The sequence below is a fragment of the Macaca nemestrina genome, chromosome 4 (genome assembly GCF_043159975.1).
Source record: "Macaca nemestrina isolate mMacNem1 chromosome 4, mMacNem.hap1, whole genome shotgun sequence".
In the NCBI taxonomy this organism is placed as follows: Eukaryota; Metazoa; Chordata; class Mammalia; order Primates; family Cercopithecidae; genus Macaca; species Macaca nemestrina.
Genome location: NC_092128.1, coordinates 184298802 through 184322755, shown reverse-complemented (window position 1 = coordinate 184322755; position 23954 = coordinate 184298802). Strand labels below are relative to the sequence as shown.

General features: G+C 42.4%; 1 protein-coding gene across 5 annotated transcripts in view; it reads right to left on the bottom strand.

Moving 5' to 3' along the window:
- The window catches only part of LOC105472605 (FAM3 metabolism regulating signaling molecule B), a 65711-nt gene that overhangs the window by 14510 nt on the left and 27247 nt on the right, over positions 1 to 23954 (bottom strand). For 3 of the 5 annotated variants that reach the window (XM_011725994.2, XM_011725998.2, XM_011725999.3), the window contains 3 exons: positions 8400 to 8523; positions 2348 to 2406; positions 623 to 673 (listed from right to left, as the gene is read on the bottom strand). In XM_011725994.2, the coding sequence (XP_011724296.1) occupies positions 623 to 673; positions 2348 to 2406; positions 8400 to 8523 (234 nt within the window). Of the gene's footprint in view, positions 1 to 622; positions 674 to 2347; positions 2407 to 8399; positions 8524 to 20287; positions 20339 to 23954 lie in introns of all 5 variants that reach the window. The other 2 variants (XM_071095742.1, XM_071095743.1) reach the window with 1 other exon arrangement.

Sequence of the window (23954 nt, the reverse complement as noted above, 5' to 3'; positions counted from 1 at the left end):
CTGGATGCTGGTGACTGTATTTGTATTTGGTTTTTTTTTTTGAGATGGAGCCTCACTCTGTCACCCAGGCTGGAGTGCAGTGGTGCGATCTCGGCTCACTGCAAGCTCCGCCTCCCGGGTTCACATCATTCTCCTGCCTCAGCCTCCCGAGTAGCTGGGACTACAGGTGCACGCCACCATGCCTGGCTAATTTTTTGTATTTTTAGTAGAGACGGGGTTTCACCCTGTTGGCCAGGATGGTCTCAATCTCCTAACCTCGTGATCTGCCTGCCTCGGCCTCCCAAAGTGCTGGAATTACAGGCGTGAGCCACAGTGCCCGACCGGCTTTTTTTTTTTTTTTTAAAGGCTTTTTCTCTTTCTTATTATATCATGAGAGCTAAAAAGAGAAAGACTGAAGAAAACTAACAGAAGAAAAGACATTTGTAGATGATGCCTTCAAATGTTCTATGAATTCAATTAGAGTTTAAGAGGATCTACATAAGACCACACTAGATTACTCAGGAGAACTGCTGGCATTTTTCTAGTAGACAAAATAAAAATGGTTGACATTTTTCTTTGTGCTTTGTAATCTTAATTTTATGTTTAAAATCCATTTGAATTTTAACAGAAAAAATTTTCTTACCGCCTTCATACATATCAAAATGTTGTGTTGCTGTCACATTCCCAGTTACATCTGAAAATGAAAGAAATAGTATTTTAAAGGAAAGTTCACAGAACTAGGGCACACTTGTGACACCAGGGCCTGGGGAAGGAAATATTTCTTCCCTGTCAATCTCAAGGAAACCCCACTGATGTAATGATCCGGCCTGCAGAGACACGGCTGGCCCTTTGAGGAGAGTCCCCAAAACAAGATCACAGGAAAGTGCTGGAAGATGTGCTAGAACTTTCTACCAGTTTGCTTCACGTGACAATTGATGGAACACTAATAACTCCCCCACCCACCTCGTCCCACAGAAACACCAGAGACACCTCACACAGGCCCACCCACCTCTTCTCAGAGAAACACCAGACACCCCTCTCAAACAGACACCGCATCATCCCACAGAAACAACAGAGCCCCCTCAGCCAGGCCCAACAGCCTAAGCCCACAGAAACACCAGAGTCCCCTCAGCCAGGCCCGATCAGTTTAGCCCACAGAAACACCAGAGCCCCCTCAGCCAGGTCTACCTGCCTCATCCCACAGAAACACCAGAGTCCCCTCAGCCAGGTCTAACCACCTCAGCCCACAGAAACACCAGAGCCTCCTCAGCCAGGCCCAACCGCCTCAGCCCACAGAAACACCAGAGTGCCCTCAGCCAGGTCCAACCAGCTGAGCCCACAGAAACACCAGAGTCCCCTCAGCCGGATGCAATCGGCTCAGCCCACAGAAACACCACAGCCCCCTCAGCCAGGTCCAATCGCCTCAGCCCACAGAATCACCAGAGCCCCCTCAGCCAGGCCCATCTGCCTTAGGCCACAGAAATACCAGAGTCCCCTCAGCCAGGCCCATCCGCCTCTGCCCACAGAATCCCCAGAGTCCCCTCAGCCAGGCCCAACCGCCTCATCCCACAGAAACACCAGAGTCTGCTCCGCCAGGCCCAAGCAGCTCAGCCAGGCCCAAGCAGTTTAGCCCACAGAAACACCAGAGCCCCCTCAGCCAGGCCGACCTGCCTCATCCCACAGAAACACCAGAGCCCCCTCAGCCAGGCCGACCTGCCTCAACCCACAGGAACACCAGAGCCCACTCAGCCTGTTCATTTCCTACTTTACAGTCTCCTTCAGGGCTGTCAGACTAGGAGCATTTTATCTCCACTTCCACAGCCCTCGCGTCTCGGGGCTATATGTCCACTCACTCATAGGGACGTTGTGGGAAACCCTTTCCTTCTCCTCCGGGCCCCTCAATGGCAACTGTGAGAGAACTTTTTTCCAGACCTAAGAGAAAGGCCAGGTTTTGTTTCCCATGAGGCTGCAGTGGCTTTTATCACACAGAAGTATGAGATGGTCTGTGGTCTCAGCCCCTAAGCAGACACTGGGACTCTGGGAGCAAATGAGAGGCTCAGTCCAGGACCACAGTCTGCACCCCTTTGGCGGCCCTTCTGGTTTTAACCCTACCTTTGGCCTATCCCTCTGTTTTTTCCTTTTTTTTAAATAAAATCTATAGTTGGTTTTCAGTTGTTTATTTGTTGTTAGAACCACAAATAATCTGTGAAGTGAGACATGTGAAAATAATTGAATATATAATTTCAAAATGCATTAAAATATAAACCTAGCCTAAATCATGTGCAAAAGTCTTGAAAACCCAAGGTACCTTTGCAAATCTGACCAGAGAGCTTTTAGAGAAGTTTAAAGAAAATATTTAATAACTTACAGTTGACAATGGCAATGTTTATTCCTCTGGCAACATTTCCCAGCTTTTCTCCCATAAGCCTGAAATGGAGCTAAGCATTAGTCAAGTACCAAGAGGCATGCAACTCTCCCCGCTCCACGAAGTCTTTGCCTGACCAAATGTCAGTCTCATCTGCTGTCCCCCACCTTTTCCTTGAAGGTCTGCACTGGCCTTGGTGCAGCTCCTGAGAACACCACCCCCATGCTTACCCACACACATCTACTCCCAATGTCTACAGACTCAGTCCCTCAGGGGACCTGGAATCTCAGGGCACCTGGACACTGCATTCAATCTTACAATTTAGACAAATGGCTAGGGTGAAGAAAACCCAACATTTATTTAGCTCAGACTCTTCACAGATGTACTTTTTTGTTAACTTATTATCTATTTATTGATTGAGGCAGGGTCTCACTCTGTCATCCAGATTGGAGTGCAGTTGTGCGATCTTGGCTCACTGCAACCTCTGCCTCTCAGGCTCAAACAATCCTTCCGTCTCAGTCTCCCAAGTAGCTGGAACTACAAGCGTGCACCACTATAACTGGCTACTTTAAAAAAATTTTTTTGTAGAGATGGAGTTTTGCCATGCAGCTAAGGGCGGGTCTTGAACTCTTGGGCTCAAGTGATCCGCCCGCTTCAGCCTCCCAAAGCACTGGGATTATAGACATGAGCCACTGTGCCCAGCCATGTCACTTAATTTTTAACCTTTAAATTGGAGAATATGAAATGCCAAATTCAAGAGGATTGTGCCCTAAAATCAGGAAGACTAAATGACTTTCCTGGAGATGGTAATTATTGCTGAAGATCACAGAAATTGTGTGTGTGCATGTTGTACATGTGCATGTTCCCATTGTCAAGTGTCAGAATCAATGACGTTAGCTTTATGAAAAGAATTTGGAAGCCTTCCTCCTTTCTCCATGCTTTGGAATAGTGAACACAAAACTTTAATATTCTGTTTTGACACCTTTACCTAAACTCCCCTATGAGTTTTCTAGGCTTAGTGCTTTTTGACAATTTTAGAGAATATTCCATAATAACTTGAAGCAGAAAGAACTTTCTGATAATAGAAAATTGGCTAATCTAAACCAACTCTCTAATAGAGAAAAACAGAAAACATGAGGCAAGTTTTATTGTTGCTGTTGTTGTTAAAGATCTGGTTGTATACATTAGAGACCAAATAAGGTAGTACAGAATTTCCCAGGCCAAAATCTGGAAGAAGACTAAATTTCATGTTGGTAAGTCCAGCATTTAAAACTACTTTTAACCAAGGAGAATTTTCTGATTCCAGAAAAGGTGTGTAAGGATGTGAACAGCTCTTCTGACAACCATGTGAGCCAAGGGAACAGAAGTTGGAAGCCAAGGTCAGGGCCATGTTAAATCTCCCACATCTTATTTGGGCTGAGGTCACAAAGGGTTGAATCCTGAAAGTGAGAGCAAACCAGAAATAAATCAGAGCTTGTATAAACTTCAGCCTAGTTTTTAGTCAACTAGGTGGCCCAGAAAATCTTTAACACTTATTCAGGTCATCCTGTTCTGCTAACGGTTCCAGGTCCCTGGGAGAAGGAAAGACAATTCCTCAGAAGAAGATATCATCCCATGCCTCAATTTTTCTAAAAAAACAGGTGCAAGATCATATGAAACCTGACACGTGAGGAAAGAAGCCAACGCACACAAGAGCCAATGGAACCAGCAGAAAACAGTAGATAACAGTGACAGACTCACAGGCACTCTGAATGGTTGTATACATTAGAGACCAAATAAGGTCTAAATGCTTAAATTAGAGACGAAATGCTAGAGTTATCCAACTCAGACTTTAACTATAATGTATTCAAAAACATGGTTGATAAAATTAAAAATTTCAGAACTGAAAAGTACCAAAACTGACATGCTGATTTAAAAAAGAACCAGAATAAATTTCTAAAACTAAGATAATATAGTAACCTAAAATCAGTAGTGAATGAATGGGTTTGACAGCAGATTAGGCACAGTGGAAGAGAGAATCAGTGACTGGAAAACATCTCTGACCATGATAAAGAGAAGAGAGATAAACAAATGGAAAATACAAAATAGATTGTAGGCTATAGAGAATATAGTAGTGATAAGGTCTAACATATGTTTCATTAAGAATCTCAGAAGAAGAGGAGAAAGTGAATGGGCAGAAGATACAAGAGCAGATAATTTGTTAAATTTGATGAAGGACTTCAATACCTACATATTTAAGAAACTCAAAAAAACTCCAAAGAAGATAAAACAACAAAAGACACACTGGGGTACAAATGTTGAAAACCAAAAACAAGGAATCTCAAAGGTTACAGGGATGAGGGGAACAGGCAGTTACTTTCACAGTAGCAACAATAAGACTGTCAGCTGACTTCTCAAAAGGAAAATATAGAACCTAGAAGACAGTGGAATAGTACCTTGAATGTGCTGAAATAAAATAATGGCCAACACAGCCTGCAAAAGTGTTTTTCAGGAACAAAGATGAAATAAAGATATTTCAAAGAAACATAAACTGGAAGGATTCACCATCAGCAGACCATGCTATTTTTCAGGAATGAAGGTGAAATAAAGATACTTCAGAGAAGCATAAACTGGAAGAATTCACCATCAGCAGAACATGCAGCAGCGTTTGCTCTGTGTCTTTTGCTGTAATAAACCTTACCTATAAGTGTAACATGTTATTGGGTCTTAGGAGTTTTTCTAGAGTATCACCGAATTTGAGGCTAGTTGTGAGAATCCTTCTGCAAAAAAACACTCAACAGAAATGTAGGTACATGTGCACCAAGAGACATAAACAGTACTGGGCATAATAACCCCAAACTGGGGAAGACTCAAATGTCATTCAACCATAGAGTGGATAACTGTAACATATTTACGCAATGCAATACGAGACAGCAATGAACATCTAAGAACAATAGCTACATCCAACAAGAAGGATAAATCTCAGACACAAAAGAGTATTTGGTTTACGATTCCATTTATACAAAGTCCAAAACAGACAACATTAAACAAATGTTTAATTAAGTAACAGTATTTTGTAATGCATGCTTAGGCAGTAAAACTACCAAGCAAAGTGAGGAAATTAATCGACATAAAAAACATCCAGGTTACCATTGGGCAGGAAGGAAAGAGGAAGTTGCATGTGGGAAGGGGTACACAGAGGGCTTATGGAGAGATAAGTGATAGTCTACTTCTTAGCCAGGATGGTGGTTACACAAGTGTTCACATTATCATAATTTATTACAAAATGATATATTCATCATGTTATTCATTGCAGCATTATTGGTAATACCAAAATATATCAAACATCAGAAATGCCTATCAGTGCAGAACTAGTTGAATAAACTATGACACATCCATGCTATGGAATACCACATATCAATAAAGGAAATGAGGAAAGCCTTATGTACTGATATGGAATAATCTCTATTAACTGTTAAGTGAAGAAAGCCAAAGTCAAAACTGTGTATAGAGTTTACCACCTTTTATGTAAGAAAGGATATATATGTGTGTGTACATATGAGTGTATATGTATATACATGTGTATATACACATATATGTGCACATATTCATACATACATATACATATATTCACAGGTATACATGCACATATATACATGTATACAAAACATACATAGATATGTATTAATTATATATATATATAGCTTATTTTTTGCCATTAAAAAATACTGGAAGAATAAATCAAAAACGAATTTAAAAATTAATGGAGATGGGAACAGGAGGTGGGGAGAAAAGGTGGAGAATACAGGGAAGATTTCTCTGAGCCTCCTTTTTTGGAACTGTAATGTTCAAACATAATGCTGATTTCTGAACAACATAAATATATATACAAAAATTAAATGAAACCCAAAGAAAAAGAGAAAAACCTAGCATTGAAAGCAAATGGAAATTAATCCAATGTAAAATAACTACAGGGAAAGTAATTATTTCATATGACTGTGGCCATTGCTATGAGTTGAATGTTTGTCACATGTCTCAAAGTCATGTGGAAATTTCATTGCTATTGCAACAATATTAAGAGGTGGGACATTTAGGAAGTGATTAGGCCATGACGACTCTGCCCTCCTGAATGGATTAATGCTGTTATCACAGGAGTGGGTGGGTTCCTTATAAAAGGACAACTTTGGCTGGGCATGGTGGCTCACACCTGTAATCCCAGCACTTTGGGAGGTTGAGGCAGGCGGATCACAAGGTCAAGAGATCAAGACCATTCTGGCCAACATGGTGAAACTCTGTCTCTACTAAAAATACAAAAATTAGCTGGGCATGGTGGTGCACGCCTGTAGTCCCAGCTACTCGGGAGGCTGAAGCAGGAGAACTGCTTGAACCTGGGAGGCAGAGGTTGCAGTGAGCCGAGATGGTGCCACTGTACTCCAGCCTGGTGACAGAGTGAGACTCTGTTTCAAAAAAAAAAAAAAGACAACTTCAATCCCCTTTTGTCTCTCTCTCTCTGTCTGCTGGAGCTGGGATACCCTTCTACTTCTCCTACTTTGAACATGAGAACTCCAGGCTCTCCAGCCTTTAGACTCCAAGACTGACACCAGCAGAACCCCCATCTCCTATTGATTTTCAAACTGAGAATGACACCATCTGCCTCTCCGGTTCTGAGGCTTTGGTACTTGGACTCAGCCATGTTACCAGCATCCCAGGGTCTCCAACTTGCAGATGGCCTGTCATGGGACCTCTTGGCCTCCATAATTGCATAAGCCAATTTCCCTAATAAATAAATCCACTCTTTCCTTTCTCTTCCTACCTCCCACTGCCATTGGCTCTGTCTCTCTGGAGAGCCTTGATTAATATAGACATCTGACTTTTTATACCCTTAATAAAATATTTTTAAACCTGTAAGGAACTGCAAACAACATTTTTTAACTTCGCTCAGTAGTTGTATTGTTAGTAGTCCTGGTATTGTAATTTGAAGGCAAAGGTTAATAGTACTAGGAACCAAGATTCTCAGTGTAAAGGAAGAGTTAAAATGTAAAATCAAAGAACTTAAGGGGGTAAGACTCCTGCACTGTTGAATTTGAATTGTAAATGCTAATGTAAATTTATGATTTAGAAACAAATGCATTGCTTGGTTCTGTCCACTAAAAGTGGCCATGGGTGTCTAGGTCTCAGTTTCTAAATACCATGTCCCATTAAGGAACTGTCCTTTTAGAGAAATGGCTGATTTCAGTCTGAACAAAGACAGACTCGGCTGTGCTATAAATCAAGGAAGCACAAAAAAAAAAAAAAAAAAAGGGCCACTCAAGAAGAAACAGATAACTTAAGTAGTGCTGTACTTATTACATCAATTAAATTTGCAGTTAAAAACCTCAAAATAAACCCTTCCAGGCAGGATGACTTTGTTGGGAAATCACACCAAATATTTAACGAAGAAATAGTATCAATCCTATATGGATTTTCCCAAAATATTGAAGAAGTGTGAAATATGGACTGCAAACAGAAACAACACCTGCTTTAATCCAGGAGGGTGAGGATCATAAAATAAAACTAAGAAACTATCAGCTGAATTTTCATATTCCCATGACTTTGAAGGACTTTGCCACATATTCAAAGTAAAGTAGTCTAACTTTGCTTTTTAAAGTAGTCTAACTTTGTTCAGAGCCCACCTGGCCCTGAACACCCCTGAGGCTCCCATGTCCCTACGTCCCCCACATGCCTTTCACTGCATCACTACTGATCCCTACTCAGATCCCAGAGTAGTTGTCTATCATCACCCACAGAACCCTCAGGGCTGTGCTCACTTCAGATTTAAATCCTAAGTATAACTGCAGTCAAATGAAACAGTAAAACCATTCAACACCGGACACATACAGCCATTAGAGACAATCAGCTCCTTCCCTGGTGAATACAGCAGAGCTTTCTCATTTCCACTTGGATGCTCTTAGCCTTTTGCCTGAGACCAACGACATATGGTTCTCTCCTATGGGCAGAACTGCTGCTTGGTCAGCCTCAGGGAAGGTGGAAGAATCAGTAGGATAGCTTTGTTTTCCTTCTAAACACTGGTACTTACAGGTCATCCTCAAAGCAGATTTTGGCGTACTTGTTTATGCCACCTCCACTGAGTAACCTGTAGGCATAGGTGTCAGATGGGCAGGGAGTCCAGTGGTCACATTTTTGCCTTTTGGGGACTGGGGCTGTAATGAATAAGAAAGTATATAGCTGTTAACATCCCACAGTAATTTGCAGATGCACCTGCTGCTTGGTGGAGAGCACCAGCACTTCATACCAGAAACTCCAAGCAGCAGTGGGAAAACCTGAGGGGAAGGGTTTCCAGACTTCACTGAGAATTCCCCTAAAGACACAAAGCTCACTGAATCTGATTTTATTTTAAAGTGACAAATAAGCAAAGAGAGAGAGGGATACTGAGTAGCGTAAAAATTTCAAAAGGGCTGGGAATCACTGCCCATGGCTGCCCATTGTGACGTTCTTGGTGGGCAATGTAATTTGCAGTACAATAAAAGAAAGATTACAGGGGTCTAAGAGAGCTGGTGAGCAAAGACAGCCCTCTGTGGAGCATCTATAAAGCATCCGCATCCACACAGCCTTAGACACCTTAAACACATACACATCACACAACATGCCACAGACACTATAAACACACACACCATACATAGCATACAACACCTCACATACTCAACACACTGACACACACACCACACATGCATACACACACACCACATGATGTATCACACACACACACACCACACCATACACAGCACACATTCACACACATCATGCAACATACTGCACATCTCACACACACACCATGTACTCACCACACACATATGCACACCATACCATATAGACACACACACACTGTACATGTACACACACACACACCACATCACTCCCACACACATTCCCCCCCAACACACACATCACACACAGACACACACACACTCTATACCACATACACCTGACCACCACAGCTGACCCACTCTCCTTCACTTGAGTGTGAGGAACTGAGCTTTTTGCCCAGGATGCTATGATGTCAGATCCTGGCATCAGCATCCTTATTTCACAGTTGTCAGCAATTTGGGAGGATTGAGGGACCTGAGGCTGGAATGCGAGGAGTCCACCTGGCCCCGAACACCCCTGAGGCTCCCATGTCCCAACAGCCCCCACACATCTTTCACTGCATCACTACTGATCCCACTCAGATCCCAGAATAGTTGTCTATCATCACCCACAGAACCCACAGGGCTGTGCTCACTTCAGATTTAAATCCTAAGTCTGCAGAAAGGAATTCAGAAAGCACTCTCTCACCTTAAGTTTGAGTAGAGACTTGGCTCTATTTTATGAATTACTGTATTCTTAGCACCTTAAACTAAGAAGTATAGTCAGCAAAATGGTAGATTATACATAAAAGATCACAAGTAAAGAATCAAAGTATACCACTATAGAAAACCATATAATTAGAAACAAAGACAGTAAGACAGGAAGAAAGGAAAAAAGGATCTACAAAACAACCAGGAAACAATGAACAAAATGGAAGCAGTAAAGCCTTATCTATCAATAATTACCTCAAATGTAAATGAATTAAATTCTCAAAAGATATAGATTAGCTTGATGGATTTAAAAACAAACACAAAAACAAGACCCAACTATATGTTGCCTATAGGAGACTCACTTCACCTTTAAAAAATGTATAGATTGAAAATGAAAGGATGGAAAAAATATTTCATGCAAATGGAAACCAAAAGAGAGCAGGGATAGCTATATTTACATCAGTTTAAACAGACTTTAAGTCAAACTTTGAAAAAAGGCAAAGATGGTAATTATATGATAATAAAGGAGTGAATTCATCAAGAAGACATAATTGTGTGTGTGTGTGTATATATATATATATACATATATGCACCAAACATCAGAGCACCTAAATGCAAAAATTAAGAGATCTGAAGGCAGAGATAAACTGTAATACAATAATAGTAGTGGATGTCAATATCCCATTTTCAACAATAGATCAGCCAGGCAGAAAATTATTTAAAAATTAAATTTTGTCTTAGTCTGTTCAGGCTGTTTTAAAAAAAATACCTTAGGCTAGGTAATTTGTAAATAATACAAATTTATTTCTTAAACTTCTTGTTGTTTTTGAGATGGAGTCTCACTCTGTTGCCTAGGCTGGAGTGTGGTGGCATGATCTTGGCTCACTGCAACCTCTGCCTCTCAGGTTCAAGCGATTCTCCTGCCTCACCCTCCCAAGTAGCTGGGACTACAGGCATGCACCACCACATCTGGCTAATTTTTGTCTTTTTAGTAGAGATGGGGTTTTGCCATGTTGGCCAGGCTGGTCTTGAACTCCTGACCTCAGGTGATCTACCCACCTCAGCCTCCCAAAGTGCTGGGATTACAGATGTGAGCCACCATGCCTGGCCTATTTCTTAAACTTCTAGAGGCTGGGAAACCCAAGGTCAGGGTGCTAGCAGATACAATGTCTGATGAGGGCCCATTTTTCATAGATTGCACCTTGTTGCTGTGTCCTGACATGGTGGAAAGGGGCAAACATGCCCCCTTCAATCTCTTTTATAAGGGTGTTAATACCATTCATAGGGGCTCTAATCCCATTCATAAGTCTTCATGTCTTACTTTCCACAAGGCCCTACCTCCAATACTATCAGATGAGTGATGAGGTTTCAACATATAAATACTGATGGGACATCAACACTCAGCATAGGAGACTTGAATTGCTCTTTACACCAAATGCATCTAATAGACATATACAGAGCATTCCATTCAGCAGCAACAAAATATCCATTATTCTCAAGCACACATGGAATGCCTTCCAGGACAGACCATATATTAGGTCACAAAACAAAGCTTAACAAACTTAAGAAGATTGAAATAGCATCAAGTATCTTTTCCTACTACCATGGCATGAAACTAGAAATCAATAATAGGAGTACATTAGGCCGTTAGCCCATTGCTATAAAGAAATACCTGAGACTGAGTAATTTATAAAGAAAAGAGATTTAATTGGCTCATGGTTCTGCAGGTTGTACAGGAAGCATGGTGCTAGTATCTGCTTAGCTTCTGGGGAGGCCTCAGGAAACTTAAATCATGGTGGAAGGCAAAGTGGGAGCATGGCCAGAGCAGGAGCAATAGAGAATGAGGGTGGGAAGGAGGTGCCACACACTTTTAAACAACCGAATCTCATGAAAATTCACTATCATGAGCACTACATCAAGGGGATGGTGCTAAACCATTCATGAGGCATCCACTCTTATGATCCAAACACCTCCCACCATGCCCCACCTCTAACAACAGGGATTAAAATTTGACATGAGATTTGTTGGGGACATAAATCCAAATCATATCATTTTGCCCCTGGTCCCCCAAACATCTTGTCCTTCTCACATTGCAAAATACAATTATGCCTTCTCAATAGTCCCCCAAAGTCCAAAATCATTCCAGCATTAACTCAAAAGTCCAAAATCCCAAGTCTCATCTGAGATAAGGCAAATCTCTTCCACCTACAAGCCTGTAAAAATCAAAAATAAGTTATTTACTTCCAAGACACAATGGAGGTACAAGCATTGGGTAAAATATTCCCATCTTAAAAGGGAAAAATCAGCCAAAAGAAAGAGGCTACAGGCCCCACACGAGTCCAAAACCCAGCAGGGCAGTGATTAAATCTTAAAGCTCCAAAACAATCTCCTTTTACTCCATGTCTCACATCCAGGGTACACTGGTGTGACGGGTGGACTCTCAAGGCCTTGGGCAACTAGTCCCACCCCAGTGGCTTTGCAAGGTTCAGTCCCTGAGGCTGCTCTCACAAACTGGCATTAGGTTTCTGTGGCTTTTCCATGCTGAGGGTGCAAGCTGCCAGGATCTGCCACTCTGGGGTCTGGAGGGTGGTGGCCCTCTTCCCACAGCTCCACTAGGCAGTGCTCCAGTGGGAACTAGTGTGGGGGCTCAAACCCCACATTTCCCCTTTGCACCATTCTAGTAGAGGTTCTGCCCCTGCAGTGGCTTCTGCTTGAGCACTCAGGATTTCCCATATATTCTCTGAAATCTAGGTGGAGGCTCCCAAGGATTAACTCTTGCATTCTGTGCACCTGCAGCCTTAATATCATGTGAACGCCCCCCAGGCTTATGGCCTGAACCCTCTGAAGCAGCCGCTTCAGCCGTACCTGCGCCCCTTTGAGCTATGGCTGAAACAAGAGCTGCTGAGATACAGGGAACAGCAGGTTAGTGGGGCCCTGGGTCTGACCCATGAAACCATGCTGTATTCTTTTTTTTTTTTTTTTTTTTTTTTTTTTTGAGACAGAGTCTCGCTCTGTTGCCCAGGCTGGAGTGCAGTGGCCCGATCTCAGCTCACTGCAAGCTCCGTCTCCTGGGTTCATGCCATTCTCCTGCCTCAGCCTCCCGAGTAGCTGGGACTACAGGTGCCCGTCACAGCGCCCGGCTAGTTTTTTGTATTTTTTAGTAGAGACGGGGTTTCACCGGGTTAGCCAGGATGGTCTCAATCTCCTGACCTCGTGATCCACACGTCTCAGCCTCCCAAAGTGCTGGGATTACAGGCTTGAGCCACTGCGCCCAGCCCATGCTGTATTCTTAAACTTCTGGGCCTGTGTGAAAAGAGAGGCTGCTGCAAAGGTCTTTGAAATGCCTTTGGGGCCTTTTTCCCATTGTCTTGGCTAATAGCACTAGGTTTCTTTTTACTTATGCAAATTTCTGCAGCCTGCTTGAATTCCTCCTGTGAAAATAGGCTTTTCTCTTTTACCACATGGCCAGGCTGCACATTTTCTGAACTTTTATGCTCTGCTTCCCCTTTAAATATAAGTTCCAACTTTAGGTCACTTCTTTGCTTACACTTATGAGCACAGGTTACTAGAAGCAGCCAGGCCATATCTTAAATGCTTTGCTGCTTAGAAATTTATTCCATCAGATACCCTAAATCATCAGTCTCAAGTTCAGAGTTCCACAGATCCCTAGGTTAGGGGCACAATGCAGCCAAGCTCTTTGCTAAGGCATAATAAAAGTGACCTTTGCTCCATTTCCCAATAAGTTCCTCATTTCCATCTGAGACTTCTTCAACCTGGCCTTCACCATCCACCTCATTATCAGCATTTTGGTCACAACCATTCAACTAGTCTCTAGGAAGTTCCAAACTTTTGCTCATCTTCTTGTCTTCTGAGCCTCCAAAGTTTTCCAATCTCTGCCTGTTTCCCAGTTCCAAAGTTGCTTCCTCATTTTCATATATCTTTATAGCGATGCTCCACTCCTATGTACCAATGTTCTGTATTAGTCCATTCTTGCACTGCTATAAAGAAATATCTGAGACTGGGTAATTTAGAAAGAAAAGGGTTTTAATTGGCTCACAGTTCCACAGGCTGTACAGGAAGTATAATGCTAGCATCTTCTCAGCTTCTGGGGAGGCCCCAGGAAACTTATAATCATGGCAGAAGGAAAAGGGGTGGCAGGCATATCACATGGCCAGAGCAGAAGCAAGAGAGAGAAGAGGGAGGTACCACACATTTTTGAACAACCAGATCTCGTGAGAACTCACTCATTATCATGAGAACAGTACCAAGAAGATGGTGCTAAACCATTCATAAGAAATCCACTCCCAGGAGCCAATCACATTTCACCAGGCCCCATTTCCAACACTGAGGATTACAATTCAACATGAGATTTGGTGAGGACATGGATTCAAGCTAGATCAGAAAGTAATTTCAGAAAATTCACAAATATATAGAAATCAAACAACATTGGCTTCTGAACAGCCAATGGATCAAAGAAGAAATTAAAAGGGAGATTAAAAACTATCTTGAGACAAAAAAATAAAAAAAAAAACCCAGAAACACATCAAATCAAAACTTATGAGATACAGCAAAATAGTTCTAAGAGGAGCTTATAGTAATAAATGCGTACATTAAAAAAAGGTCTCACATAAACAACCTAAGGTTGTACATCAAGAAACTAGAATATGAAGAACAAACTAAGCCCAAAGTTAGAAGGAAAAAAATGACAACAATCATAACAGAAGTACATGAAATGGAGCCTAGAAAAACAATAGAAAAGGTCATAAAAACAGACTTGGTTTTTTGAAAAGAGATAAAATTGACAAACCTTTAGCTAGACTAAGAAAAAAAGAAAGAGAAGACTCAAAATAAAATCAGTAATGAAAGAGCAGACATTACCACTGATACCACAGAAACACTGAAGTATCATAAGAGACTATTGTGAACAATTATACACCAAAAAAAAGGAATAGACCAATAAATGTAAGGAGACTAAGTCAGTAATAGAAAGTCTTCATCAAAAAAAAAAAAAAAAAAAAAAAAAAAAAAAAAAAATCCCAGGACCAGATGGCTTCATGGCTGAATTTTACCAACCAATTAAAGAACTAATACCAACCAATTTCAAACTCTTCCAAAAAACTGAAGAGGAGGGAATGCTTCCAAACTCACTTTATGAGGCCAGTATTACCCTGATACCAAAGCCAGACAAGCGCACTACAGGAAAATAAAAGTGTAGGTCAATATCCCGGATAACATAGATGCCAAATTCCTCAACAAAATATGTATACTAGCAAATTGAATTTGACAAGACATTAAAAAAATCATTCACCATGTGTATTAGTCCATTCTTGCATTGCTATAAAGAAATGTCTAAGATTGTGTAATTTATAAAGAGGTTTAATTGGCTCATGGTCCTGCAGGCTTTACAGAAAGCTTGGTGCTGGCATCTGCTTAGCTTCTAAGGAGGCATCAGGAAGCTTACAATCACAATCATGGTGGAAGGTGAAGGGGAGCAGGCATGTCACATGGTGAAAGTAGGAGCAAGTGAGATAGAGTGGCAGGGGGAGGTGCCACACACTTTTAAATTACCAGATCTCACAAGAACTCACTATCACAAAGGCAGCACCAAGCTGTAAAGGATGCACCCTCATGATCCAAATACCTCCCCCTCCAGGCTCCACCTCCAGCATTGGGGATTACAATTCCAAATGAGATTTGGGCAGGGCCAAATATCCAAACTAAATCACCATGACCAAGAGGGACCTATCCTTGCAAGGACAGATGCAAGGATGATTCAACATACACAAATCAATAATGTGATATACCACATCAACAGAATGGACAAAAGCTGTATGATAATGTCATATGGTTTAGACAGAAAGTAGAAGCAAGAAAAGAATTTGACAAAATTGAAATCCTTTCATGATAATGTTCCTTAACACAACAAAGACCACATATGAAAAGCCCACAGTTAACATCATAATATTAACTCAAGTTAATGGAGAAAGGACAGTCCCTTCAATAAATGGTATTGGGAAAACTGGATCTCCATATGCAGAAGAATGAAATTAGATCCTCATCTCACACCACATAAAAAAGTCAACTCAAAATAAATTAACGATTTAAACATAAGACCTGAAAATATGAAATTACTAGATAAAATATAAGGGAAAACCTCCATGATGTTGGTTTGGGCAATGATTTGGGGAATATGCCCTAAAAATACAGGCAACACAAGCAAAAATTGGCAATGGGAATTACATCAAACCAAAAAGTTTCTGCACAGCAAAGGAAACAATCAACGGAGTGAAGAGACAACCTACAAAATGGGGGAGAGTATTTGCAAAGTGTAAATCTGGTAAGTGATTAATATTCAAAACATACAAGGAACCCAAAAAACCAATAACAAGAAAACAAATAAAAAACCTGATTGAAAAATGGGTAAAGAACTTGAATAAAGATTTTTCCAAATAAGACATACAAATAACTAAAATGTATATGAAAACATGTTCAATATTACTGACAATCAGGGCAATGCAAATGCATGATGAGATACCAGCTCACACCTGTTAGAATGGCTATTACTAATAACAGGAAAGATAATGAGTGTTGGTGAAGATGTGGAGCAAAGAAAACCCTATACGCTATTGGTGGGAACATAGGTTAGTATAACCATTATGGAAAAACAGTATGGAGATTCCTCAAATAATTAAAAGTAGAATATATGATTCAGCAATCTCACATCTGAGCATACATCCAAAGGATATGAAATCAGTATGTCAAACAGAGATCTGCACTCCCAGGTTCACTGTAGCATTATTCACAATAGCCAAATACGGAATCAACCTACGTGCCCATTGATGAATGAATGAATAAGGAAAATGTGGTATAATAGAGTGCACGATAGAATACTATTCAGCCTAAAAGAGAAGGAAATCCTGCCATTTGTGACAACGTAGATGAATGTGGAGGACATTATGCTAAGAGAAACAACACACCCACAGAAAGACAAACACCACGTGTTCTCACCTACATGTGGAATCTAAACAAGTTGAACTCATAGAAGCAGAGAGTAGGATGGTGAGAGGAGGATGGTCTTACCAGAGGCCAGAGGTTCAGGGTTTGGGAAGATGTTGGTGGAAATGTACAAAGTTTCAGCTACATAGGAGGAATAAGTTCAACAGATCTATTGCACATCATAGTGACTACAGTTAATAACAATATACAGTGGTCTTCCTGTCATTCACAAAGGGTACATTCCAAGATACCAAGTGGATGCACGAAGCCACAAATAGTACAGAACCCTATATATACCAGTTGGGTATCCCTTCTCCAAAATGCTTGGGACCAGCAGTGTTTCAAATTTTTTTGGATCTTGGAATGTTTGCATTATGCTTACCGGTTGAACATCCCAAATCTGAAAATCCCAAATCCAAAACCCTCCGATGAATATTTCCTTGGAGTATCATGTTGCTGCTCAAAAAGTTTTAGATTTTGAAGCATTTCAGGTTGTGTGTTTTCAGATTTGGGATGCTCTACCTATATTATTATTATTTTTTTCCTATACAGACATACCTGTAATAAAGTTTAATTTACAAATTAGGCAAAGTAAGAGATTAACAACAATTAACAATACAGTTTAGGCCGGGTGCGGTGGCTCACGCCTGTAATCCCAGCACTTTGGGAGGCCGAGGCGGGCGGATCACAAGGTCAGGAGATCGAGACCACGGTGAAACCCCGTCTCTACTAAAAATACAAAAAATTAGCCGGGCGTGGTTGTGGGCGCCTGTAGTCCCAGCTACTCAGGAGGCTGAGGCAGGAGAATGGCGTGAATCCGGGAGGCGGAGCTTGCAGTGAGCCGAGATCGCGCCACTGCACTCCAGCCTGGGCGACAGAGCGAGACTCCGTCTCAAAAAAAAAAAAAAAAAAAAAAAAAAACCAATACAGTTTAATTTATAAATTAGTTGGAGCAAGAGATTAATAACAAACTCTAATAAAGTTACATGAATGTGGTCTCTCGCAAAATATCTTACTGTATTTCTTGAAGTTCTTAGCAAATTCAGCAAATGATTTTTTTCTTTCCTTATGAAATTGAGAGCTTTCACCTTTTCACTTAAAGAAAGTACTTTCCAGCTGGGCGTGGTGGTTCATGCCTGTAATCCCACACTTTGGGAGGCTGAGATGGGCAGATCACCTGAGCTCAGGAGTTGACCAGCCTGGCCAACATGGCAACACCCTGTCTCTGCTAAAAATACAATGAGCCACGCATGGTGGTGAGCACCTGTAATCCCAGCTACTTGGGAGGCTGAGGCAGGAGAATCACTCGAACCTGGGAGGCGGAGGTTGCAGTGAGCCAAGATGGCGCGACTGCACTCCAGCTTGGGTGACGGAGCATGACTTCATCTCAAAAAAAAAAAAAAAAAAAAAAAAAAAAAGGAAGCAAGCAAGCAAGCAAGCACTTTCCGGCTTCTCTTTGGCATATCCAAGTTGCCAGCACCTCTACTCTTGCTCTGTGGAGCCATTATTCAGTAAAATAAAGGTGACTTGAACACAGATACTGTGACAGTCAATCTGATGACCAGGCTGGCTCCTAAGTGACTAACAGGCAGGGAGTGCGTACAGCACCGAGATGCTGGACAAAGGGAAGATTCACGTCCCCCATGGGATAAGGCAGGAAAAGACGAGAAGGTGTGAGATTACATCACACTAATCAAAATGGCACACAATTTAAAACATATAAATTGCTTTTTTCTGGGGTTTTCCGTTTAGTATATTTGCACTGTGAATGGCCAAAGGTAAGTGAAATCACAGAAAGCAAAACCACAGATAAGTAGGCGGAACTACTGCATTGTATACACGAAAATCACCATTAGAGTACATTTTAAGTGTTTTCATCACATAAAAACGTTAAATATGTGAGGTGATGCATGTTAAGTGGCTTGATTGGGCCATTCCACAATGTATATGTATATCAACACATGCTGTCAATGAATTAATTAAAGATAAAAGCTATCATGACCAGGGCAAACAGCACCGGTGCTGGAAGGGCCTGCTGGAGAAAACTGGGCACAGAGAGGTGCTGTGACATCAGAGCAAGCTGTCAGGGCCGAGCTGGATGTGGTCTGGGTTTCTTGGTGACCACAGTCCTCCATCCCCAGTAGGTGAAAACACAGAGCTCTCCCGTGAGTGCTCACACCAATCCTGAAGGCTGGCTCCCTCCTTCAGATCTTTCTCCTTGCCGACCCCATCTCATCTCAACACTCCAGCCCACCTCAGTACCACCCAGCCCCACTTCCTGTTTTATTTTATTCTTCTTAGCAGTTAACACTCAAATAGCCTACAGTTTCTTTTCCCTTTTTAAAAATACTCAGCCGGGCACGGTGGCTCAGGCCTGTAATTCCAGCAGTTTGTGAGGCCAAAGCGGGTGGATCTCCTGAGGTCAGGAGTTTGAGACCAGCCTGGCCAATGTGGTGAAACTTTTCAAACAATTAACTTAATGTTTTTGTTTTGTTTTGTTTTGTTTTTTGTCAATTTCCAGATACCTAAATTTAAAGCAAGTGTCCAATTGCTCACATGAAAACGTGCTATAAATAGACTATTTTTTCCACTGTTTCTAGATTTTTGGACACTCTGCATTTTGTTCCTTTTTTTCAATTTAATAATTATACTCATTACTTAGGTATTCGCCTGAAAACACATTGAATATAGCATTTGAAAATGTAACTGACAGTTTAAAAGTAGGTGTGTCCTGGTTCCCAACTTTGCAGACACCCTGTGTATGCAAATTCGTGTATTCTCTCAATTCAGAGAATACACGAATTCAGAGAGAATACACGAATGGGAATACTCAGGAATCCTCCCTGGAGCCCGTGCTCCCCTTTAGCGTTGGCGACCTGTTCCCTTCACAAGCGCACAGACCTGTCCGCTTTCCCGTGGGCAGTGCTGTTCTCAGCACGGCAGCTCCATGGTTCGTTTAACCAGGACCTGCTCTCAGAGACTTATGAACTGTCTCGGAAACACTTCCAGGTCTTTTTGTCATCATCAGGATGCTGCAGGGAGTAAACTGGATACAGAATCCTCTCAGCTGGAGGACGAAGAGGACGTGCGCCTCTACACAGACACGCTGTGCATGCTGACAGGTGTGGTACGCTTACTCACAGAGGTGGATGGCATGCCACATCCATGGCCCTGATGGTTCCTAAAAGATAAAACCACCTCTGCATCCTGGAGGGTATGGTCATTAGGACAACAGTATGGCAGCAGCTTAGCACAAGAGGTAGCAAGGGAAGATGGAAAAGGTAGTTTTCCTTTGTGGTGAAGCCAGCTGAACCATTACAAATGGGCAAACAGGATCTGAAGACACCACAAAGGAGGCAAAGAGAAGATCCCCACCATGAGGGTATGAAACTAGAAATTAATCACAGGAGTAATTTCAGGAAATCTACAAATAGGTAGACATTTAACAACATGTTCCTGAACAACCAATGGATCAGAGAAGAAATTAAAATGGATCAGAGAAGAAATTAAAAGGGAAATTTAAAAATATCTTAAGACAAACAGAAATGGGAACACAAGATGAATAAGGCAGTGTCTCTTTGCAACTAAACTGGTATGAATATCTGGTCCTCATATTTCTCCAGTCTCTACTAACCTTTGGGATGATTCTGGCTCCTGTGCAAGTCACATGTTCTGGTCAATAAACCTTAAAAGCAATATAGGAAGCAGAGAGAAGTTAAGCCTAAATTCAAAGTTAAACCTTTAACTAACGAGGGAGGAGAGGATAACAAAGCCAAGGAGTACTTCTTTCCAGAAATGGTGGAAAGATTTATAAAATAATCCGTGTTTTGTGATTTAGCTAAGGGTTGTGCCTGCAAACATATCGAATAACAGTTTTGACCTAAAAATACATTTTTCATTCTGAAACTAGCAGTAAATGCTTTCCAGGTAAAGTTTATTTCAGATGCATTAAATATTTCTTTTATAAGCACCCTGGGAGGCTGAAGGGCCACAGGGTACCTGGGCCTTCCTCCCACCTGACATCTGCATTCTTTGTTTCCTGACTTTCCATGGTTCTGGCACCAGCAGGCACTGGGAACCTTTGCAATGATCAAAGGGCACCAGGCCTGGCCTCAATCCCATGACAGGTTCCCAAGGCAGGAGCAGCAGCTTCTAAACTTAGGTGGAGGGAAAGGAGGAGCTTGGGTGAGAAGAGCCCCAACTGGAGAACAGTGGGCTGAGTTCTAGCCTAACTTGTTCCTGTCCCTCCTCCTGCCTCAGGGGCTGGGGCTTAGGGTGCACAGGCCTACACAGGCCTGCCCAGCACTCCCACCCTTGGACCCAGGACACTCACCCAAAGGGCTGGTGCTGGAGTTTCCAGCGGGGCCATTGTGGGGGTCCCATAGGGATGCTCTCCCCAGGGACTCCTCCTACGGGGTCAGCAGCAGAACAAGCAGGTCCCCACTACAGGGCCTGGCAGCCCATCAGCCAGGAGCATGGCCTCCTCCCCAGCTTCCAGACTTGCAGCCCCTGGAGCTCTGCAAAGTGAGAGTCCTGTTTCGTGTGGACATGTGCAGGCGGGCTTTCCAGAAGGGAGGCGTTTGATGTGCCTCATATGCTCCAGGGAGTATGCGGCTTTAGTGACTAAGGATGACACCCAGATGGGCCTTTGTGTTTCCTCACAGGGCCTGGGAGTGGGCAGGGAACCCATGTGTCATTAAAAAAAAGAGTCAGTAGGCTTTCCGAGTCCTCCATCCATTTCCCAGAAGCACAAAGTATCATCACGTGAATGAAGAAAGAAGACCATGTTCCTAACTCCGTGTGGGGTTGGAGGGTGGACACAGCTCCTGGGAAGACACAGTTCTTTCCAAACCCTGCCTAGAGAACCACATCAAGGTCTTCAGTGTTTTTGCTGGAATTCCTTCCCCCAAACAATCAAAAGGTAAAGTTCCTGTGGCTTACGTAGAAGCCAGTGTCCCAGCCAGGGAGAACAGTGGGCCTTCTATTTAGTCTCCTGTTTTTTATGCCTCATGAAAAGTTGGCTTGTTTAAGACTGAAAGCCTCCAGCAGTGACACCATTCCCTAAGATGCAGTCGGCCTTCTGCTGTCAGTTTCAGTCTAAGAAATTATTCTCTTGCTGAGGAAAATCCACCTGATTCCTCGTCCTTATGGGCAACTCCTGGTTTATAATACGATAGCTACTTTACCCGGCTCTGAAAGTAGCGACAGCAATGAGAACCTAGCTATGGAGCTCGTGCAGCCTTGCCTCTGGACTCTCCTGGTGGCTTTCCCCAGATGTGCTGTAACCACAGCAATGTGTAGACTGGGACTTGGAAGAGTGGAGAGGAGGTTTTATGAAATTCAGATACAAATCACAAAGAACCTTAGATTTAAAAGAAACTATAACGACTGCTTAGTTCCAGGACGATCAAATTTGGCTCTGTATGAAGCCAAGTTTAAAACATTAAAATAAATACAGGTTCTTAGCTTCCACCCTGGACCTAGGGAGCTTTGAATTTCCCAGAGTGGGGTCCAGGAATCTGTCTTTTAAAAATACTTCCTGATTTGGGAACAATGATCTCATTTTAACTCCTATAAACAAGGAAGATTATTCCAGAGGGTAGGAGATCCATGCAAAGTCACTAGAAATATCGAGTCATGAAATAAGATCCTGTCAATATAGACCAGGCAAACAAAGGAGGTGGCTGTTTGCATATGGCATTTTGACCATTTCAATTACCTCATTGTTCTATAGGAGATTAAAAGTCCAGTCTGCAAAAACCAAAGACCAGAAGCCATCAAAGAGTGTTTGTTTCTCTGCTAATCAATGCTAATTATTTATTAGGTGCTTCTGAGTCCAGTGAAGGTAGTATGGCTGGGTGTGCATTTGGCTAAGGGAAGCCACTGTCAAAAGTTGCTGAACTCCCCCCGCCCCGGGTTGGTGGCCATTCCCAGCACTGTGTCACCTTTATTAAGCCTTAAGCCTTTGCCACCAAGTGAGAGTAGCATTGCTCCTATATGACTTTAGCCAGAGGGCACTGCAGTGAATCCTACACAATGTGCTTCCGGGGTAATCCTGGGTTTTACTAAGGACAGCGATATTTCAGAGGACGTGGCACCATTGGAGGTAGATGTCATCTCAAGACTGGAATGAGCCTTAGTATACGTATAGGTGGCATCTGCTATGCTCCCTCACTGACAGATAAGGAACAACTCCAAGATGTTAACAGCAAGTTAGTGGCAAGATTAGCATTACATGTTAGTTTTCATGACTTGAATTTCAGTGTTACCTCAACTATGGCCATTTAAGAGTTGTCAGTTCATTTTGTTTTGGTTGAGAGTCTAGGGAGGTGACTGAATACAGCTGATGTGTTTGGTTTAGTTCTGTTTTACAAGACTTTCTGAGAAAATGATGGCCCTCCCTAAGATCTGACTACATGCAAGACAAAGTCAACAGGGTGCTGTTTCTAGTGACTCTCCCCTGAAGCTCACCTGTACAGCCTGGGGCTGTGAGCTGTGTGTGGGCTACACATGGCTCTAAACTAGATTCACTCCTTTACTCACTCACAAACATTTATTAAACACCAGAAACTGGCCTAGATTCTACAGGTATAGCATGAATAGAATAGCTCACACACAAATAGAAGAGGCAGAAAGTAAAGTCAAAGAATATATATATATATATATATATATTTTTTTTTTTTTTTTTTTTGAGACAGTCTCACTTTGTCACCCAGGCTGGAGTACAGTGGTGCCATCTCAGCTCACTGCAACCTCCACCTCCTGGGTTCAAGTGATTCTCCTGCCTCAGCCTCCCAAGCAGCTGGGACTACAGATGCCCACCACCATGCCTGGTTAATTTTTGTATTTTTAGTAGAGACAGAGTTTCACCATGTTGGCCAGGCTGGTGTTGAACAACTGACCTCAAGTGATCCACCCACCTTGGCCTCCCAAAGTGCTGGGATGACAGGCGTGAGCCATGACACTTGGCCAAAGAAGGTCTTTTCAGATGATGATATGCGCTATGTACAAAGTAGGCATTAATCTAATCGCTCAATATAGATAAGAAACTCCCTGCAAATCAAGTAGGAAAAGAGAACAGCCCAATAGAAAAGCCAGCGAAGTGGGAATTTGTGATTTACAGAATGGGGCGACGGGGACAAAGGCTTCATAAACGTGCTGCGCGGTCATAGCCTGCCGGGAGCAGCCCTTGGCTCTGGCTGCCATGGGCAGAGCTCAGCACCCTCTTGCATGGGCCCTCCGGCATCAGCACTCTGCATTCGGTGTGCACCCACTGGGGTTCTAGTGAGCTCGGGTTTTTC